The sequence below is a fragment of the Anomalospiza imberbis genome, chromosome 6 (assembly GCF_031753505.1).
Source record: "Anomalospiza imberbis isolate Cuckoo-Finch-1a 21T00152 chromosome 6, ASM3175350v1, whole genome shotgun sequence".
Lineage (NCBI taxonomy): Eukaryota > Metazoa > Chordata > Aves > Passeriformes > Viduidae > Anomalospiza > Anomalospiza imberbis.
Genome location: NC_089686.1, coordinates 33,629,990 through 33,635,928, shown reverse-complemented (window position 1 = coordinate 33,635,928; position 5,939 = coordinate 33,629,990). Strand labels below are relative to the sequence as shown.

Genomic DNA, 5,939 nt, shown 5'->3' with positions numbered 1-5,939 from the left:
GCCATTGCTCAGCCTTGGATGAAACACCCACCGAAGTTATAGCTGGGGCAAGGCTCGGCCCAGCCGGGGCTAAGGGCGATAACTGGGCAGAGACAGCGCTGAGGCGCCCTGGTATGGACAAGCTTTCCACAGCCGGGCTCATTTTTCTTTTATATACAGAAACAGCCACCACTGCCCCCCTCGTCCCTGCCATGCCGATATCGGTATGAATCATTGCAGCATACCTTGTTTACTAAAACCTGGAACACGTTGCTTGCTTAGAGACAATTTCCTTAATTTTTTTTTTTTTTTCAGTTTTAGACTGTTGAGTCCTGGGGACTGTGAGAAAAGGCAGGATTTATCAAACACCCTTTTAAAGGGCGGACACGCATCTGAACAACTTAAATTGCTGGGGATGTGAGCTCTTTCCCCCGGCAGAGCCTGCCAGGTTTCAGTAAAAATTTGGAAGAAGGAGTAGGGCTCCGAGGGAGGGGAGGAGGGCGGCGGGGGGCGATCGGCACAAAGCCCTCCGGGGCGCACAGCCGGTGTCGGTTCGAGCGGGCAGACGCGGCTGGCTTTCCGCGGGAAACGTCCGCGAGCCGCGGAGCCGCCGCCCAGCGCGGCCGTTGGGCGCGCGGCCGCCGCTCCCCGCGCGCGGAGCGGAACGGGACGGCCGCGCGCGCCGGCGGAGGGGAGATCGCGCGCGGGCGCGTGCCGAGTTAAACGCGCGCGCGCACGCGGACACGCGCGCACAACGTGGACGCACGCGGACAAGCGCGCGGGCACACGCGCACGGGGGCGCACGGGGGCGCGCGGGCACACGCGAACAGAAACGGACGCGCGCGCACAGGCGCGCGGAGTCGCTCGGTGCGGCCCACAACCGCCCCCTCCGGCGCGGCGCGGCGCGGGGCAGGGGCGCGGCGCGGCGCGGGGCAGGGGCGCGGCGCGGGGCAGCGGCGCGGGGCAGGGCCGCGGCGCGGCGCGGGGCAGGGGCACGGCGCGGCGCGGGGCAGGGCCGCGGCGCGGCGCGGCGCGGGGCAGGGCCGCGGCGCGGCGCGGCGCGGGGCAGGGCCGCGGCGCGGCGCGGCGCGGCGCGGGGCAGGGCCGCGGCGCGGCGCGGCGCGGCGCGGGGCAGGGGCAGGGGCGCGGCGCGGGGCAGGGCCCGGCACAGCCACCCGCCCGCCCGCCGGCCGCTCCGCGTTCTTTCCCCCCTCCCCCTTGTCCCTCCCCCTCTCCTTCCTCCCGAAAGTTTTTTTGGGCCCGCCCGCCCGGGTGATTCAGTCGCGGTGTCAATCACCCTGCCCTCCTCCTCCTCCCCTTTCCCGCCGCCGGCTCCTCCTCCCGGGGGTAAGTCACAAACTTTATAAGTTGAGCTTTCCCCGAGCCCCCTGGAAGCGGCGAGCGGGCGCGGCGGCCGGGCGGGCTGGTGGCTGTATCGGCGGCGGGGGGAGGCTGCGAGCAGGGGCGCTGGAGGCTGTGCCTTACCCACGCCGTGACTCCTCGTGTCCGAGTGCCGCTGCCCCACTCGCTTCCCCCCTCGCTCGCCGAAGATGTCCACAGCCCTGGTGTCGCCCACCATCTTCGACTTGAGCGAAGTTTTATGCAAGGTAAGGGCGCCGGCGGGGGTTCCGCCGCCAGCTTCGGGGCTTTTCAGCTTCCTTAGGGCTCGTGTTCGGGCTTTCCCCCTTCCCCTCCCCCCACTTGGCTTTCTGATCGTGAGCAAGTTCAGCGCCGGGACCGGAGGGCGCGGGGCGAGATCCGAGCGCGGCCACCCCGTTTCGGGACTCCGGGGTCTCTCCCGCTCGCGTTTCCCGCCTCGGACGCTCCGGAGGAGGAAGGGTGGGGGAGCCGCCCGCGCTCCCGGCGGGCTCAGCCGCGGCGCCGAGCGGGGGGGCCGGATCCTTCCCGTGCCCCCGGGGCCGCCGCGCTACAACACGCCCGGGCGCGGCGCGGAGGGCGGCGGCGCTGCCGCGGGGCCGGGCGGGGACGAGCGGGCGGACGGGCGGGCGGGCTCCCTCCCCGCGGGGCTCGGCCGCCCCTCGCCGGCCGCGCTGCGGGAGCGGTTGGGCGGGCGCCGCGCCGCGCGCTGCCCTTCCCGCGCGCCGCCGTCCCCGGGGGCGCTCCCGGGGAATCGCTCCCGTCGCGCGGGGTTTTCGGGCGCCCCCCCGCGCCGGGCGCTCGGCCGGCCCCGGGACCGCTCCGCGCCACGGACGGGGAGGGGCGCGGCAGGGGGCCCGCGCGTGGGGCGGCGGAGGGGGCTGCAGCAGATGTGGCTGCGGGGGAGATGTCGGGGCACGGCTGTCGGGGCAGGGCGGCCGCCGCCGCTCCCCGAGCCGCGACGGTGGCCGGCGGTAGGGTGCCGCGCCGCGCTCTCGGGGCTGCGTGGCGATGTCGGAGGAGGTGGTGGCAGTAGCATTGACGTGACCGGCACTCGCTTTGTCCCCGCAGAGCAACAAGATGTTGAATTACAGCCCCTCGGGTGTCAGCGGGTGCCTGCTGGACAGGAAGGCGGTGGGCACCCCGGCGGGCGGGGGTTTCCCTAGGAGGCACTCTGTCACTCTGCCCAACTCCAAGTTTCACCAGAACCAGCTCCTCAGCAGCCTGAAAGGGGAGCCGGCTCCCATGCTGGGCCCCCGCGAAAGCCGCTTCCGGGACCGCTCCTTCTCCGAGGGTGGCGAGCGCCTACTGCAGCAAAAGCAGCCCGGGGGACAGGTCAACTCCAGCCGCTACAAGACAGAGCTGTGCCGCCCCTTCGAGGAGAACGGCGCCTGCAAGTATGGTGACAAGTGCCAGTTCGCCCACGGCATCCACGAGCTGCGGAGCCTAACCCGTCACCCCAAGTACAAGACCGAGCTGTGCCGCACTTTCCACACCATCGGCTTCTGTCCCTATGGGCCGCGCTGCCACTTCATCCACAACGCGGAGGAGCGCCGCGCCGTGGCGGGGAGCCGGGAGCCTGCCGTCACCGACAGACCCCGCCTGCAGCACAGCTTCAGCTTCGCCGGCTTCCCCAGCACTGCTGCCAGCGGGCTGCTGGACAGCCCCACTTCCATCACACCGCCGCCCATGCTGAGTGCCGACGACCTGCTGGGCTCCCCCACCTTGCCTGACTGCGCCAGCAACCCTTTCACCTTTTCCAGCCAGGAGCTGGTCAGTCTCTTTGCCCCCAGCATGGGGGTGCAGGTGCCCAGCGGGAGCTCCCCCACCACCTTCTTGTTCAGGCCCATGTCCGAGTCCCCCAACATGTTTGACTCGCCACCCAGTCCTCAGGACTCCCTCTCTGACCAGGAGGGCTATCTGAGCAGCTCCAGCAGCAGCCACAGCGGCTCAGATTCCCCTATCCTGGACACCTCAAGACGTCTTCCCATCTTCAGCAGACTCTCCATCTCCGACGACTAATCTGGGGTTTACTCTTGCCCCTCCCCACCTCTATTACAATGTTAAGCTGAACTCCCCCCACTTTGTCCCCGGTAGTCCAAGCTGGATGTTAACATGTCCACCTGCCTGCCTGATACCCACTGGCTTAAACCTTAAGTGCCAAAATTACCATGAGAAGCAATAACGTTTACAAAATTAGTGCCTTTTAACACTTTTCACTGTGACTGTATTACCTCTCCAGCTGCAGAGGGCACCAGCAGCTCTGTGCACTTCCAGATGTGCAGGAAATGTCCGAATCCGGCTCCCTCCACTGGCCATGGACTGCATCGCCCTCTCCCAGTCCCTTCCCAACTGGCCAGTTTCTGCTAGGCTGCAGGCACGTGGGCGAGTGTTAACATCCAGTCCTCTTTCTCCCCTCCCCTTAAAAGACGAAATCTTGCCTGGATCTGCTCAGGTCTGTGGGAAGAAAAGCTGAGAACGGACAAAGATTGTAACATGAGTGGGACTTCGACCGGGAGGAAGAAAACAAAAGAAAAGCAAAAAACAGATGGACTATGAGAGACTTGATTTTGGTGCTAAAAGTTCCCCATGTATACATGTGACATCTTAAAAAAATAAAGAAATAGAGGGTTGGGGCTAACAGAAGTCATTCCACACACACAAGTTCGTGTAAACAAAGTTCCAGTAGACATAGCTTTAATGGTTTTGCTCTAGAGTACTTTAGACCTATCTTAGAGCACTCACGCCAAGCTTTTTATTATTTTTTTCTGGGTTTTTAATTTTGTATAACTTTTCAGAAATTGGAGAGCAAATTTTGCTTGTCACTGCACAACAATATAAAAAGCTTATTTAACTTATCAAAACGTATTTATTGCCAAAACCTTTGCTTTTTAATTTTGTTCATATTTATCGGGATGATGAATCCATAGAATATATTCTTTTATGTTTAAATTATGATCTTCCATATTAATCTTAAGATTGTGAAGTGTCTTTTTTTCCTTTTTTCCCCACAGTTTAATATATTATACTACAATGACATTTTTTTGTAACTTTACACTTTTTTTTGGTTATTTTATTTTAAAAAATGAAAAATTAATTTAAAAAAATGCAAAAACTGTGTTTGGATTATTTATTTTAGAACTCCCTCCCCCTTTTTTTGTGTTGGACTGCAAATGGAGTTGTTGTGCATCTTTGCCTTTTCTCTTCTCCTTCTCTTCTCCTCTCCTGGGTCTTGCCTACCTGGGCTTTAGAATGTACATATCTGAGCTCTGTCGCGAGACAACGTGGAAGGAAGACCTTTTTCTTCCTCTTATTGTATAGATTCTTCAAGGAGAAAAGCCTTGGGCTCAAAGTGCCTAACTGAAGACATTCCAAATACAGTTTGTCTTTGCATTTCTGTATTCCAAGTTTGGAGTTTTCCTTGCCTAGGTGAATGGGACTGGCACAAAGAGAATAATGAATGTAATTTTTTCCCCCTGTTACTGTTCGCTACACTGCTTTTTCTTCCTCTTTGTGTGAGTTTATTTAAAAGAGAATCTCTTTTGTAATGACTGTTTGCAGTTTAAATCAATAAACCCCAAGTTTTTTCAAGAAACTGACAGTGGAGCTGGTTTTACTTACAAAAATTGAGGGGCTGGTTTTAGACAACCCCACAAATGCAGGTGCTTCCCTTCTCTTGACCCTTGAAGTGCCCACAGTGTGCCCAGGCATCCCTCCATCGATCCTCACTGATTCAGCAGGTCAGCCATGCAAGTGCCTGGGAGCAGATCAGTGGCAGCAAATACCTGGTGTGACCTACCCTGGTGGCCTCTAACCTCTGTCTCTTACAGAGTGCTTGAGTCACTCAGTCTGTTCCTGACAAGTTCTTTCTGATAAGCATGGCTTAAACCTGGGATTGGCTTTCGTGTCCTGTGTGTTTTGTGTTCCTGCATAGCTCCTTCCCCTTCAAGGAGGGCTTATGTGTGTTCTGAGTGAGGATAAAGTGGGATGTCGAAGTGTTAAGAAATACTCCAAATCTCAGTCCAGGCTTCTTGATACAGGTCTACTTGCACAGAGGGGCTCTTTGGTGCTTTGTGGGGGAGAGGAACATGAACCCCCAGTGAAGGCTCAAGTGCATGCACACATCACCCTGCTATTGTATTTAAGCCCTTGTACATCTCGAAGTATCAGGAATCCGATAAACTTTTCAGGTCATTGGTTTTGTTTAGGAACACAACCTTGCCAGCACTGGTCATGGTGTTAAGTCTTGCGTTTTCACCTTTGAGCTCTTCCATGGAGCAAGCTTTTGCTTCCAAACTGAGGCTGAAATGCTGTTGAACCACCAAACCTTCAGCTGTCATAACATGTCTCAATGTTCAGTTTTCCTAATTCATGTTGGAAAAGTTCCTGCCAAACAAAAGCTGTACGATACCTCAAAGCTTACACCAGTGAACCAGCCCTCTCTGCTGTTAGCTCTATGCACTTTGTGTGGCCTGGCACTAAAGGTGAGCTGGGTGGAGGAAAGGTGGAGGAAGAAGAGTGTTGCTGATGGAAGCTGCTTCCCTTGAACACTGCAAAAGCTATGTGGGGAGTTTCTTTGGCAG

General features: G+C 58.6%; 1 protein-coding gene across 1 annotated transcript; it reads left to right on the top strand.

Moving 5' to 3' along the window:
* Positions 1 to 1,223: 1,223 nt before the first annotated feature.
* Positions 1,224 to 4,951, top strand: ZFP36L1 (ZFP36 ring finger protein like 1). Its single transcript, XM_068193193.1, has 2 exons — positions 1,224 to 1,586; positions 2,428 to 4,951. Exons 1-2 carry the CDS (start codon positions 1,530 to 1,532, stop codon positions 3,376 to 3,378), a joined length of 1,008 nt encoding a protein of 335 aa, XP_068049294.1. The 5' UTR covers positions 1,224 to 1,529; the 3' UTR covers positions 3,379 to 4,951.
* Positions 4,952 to 5,939: the final 988 nt, after the last annotated feature.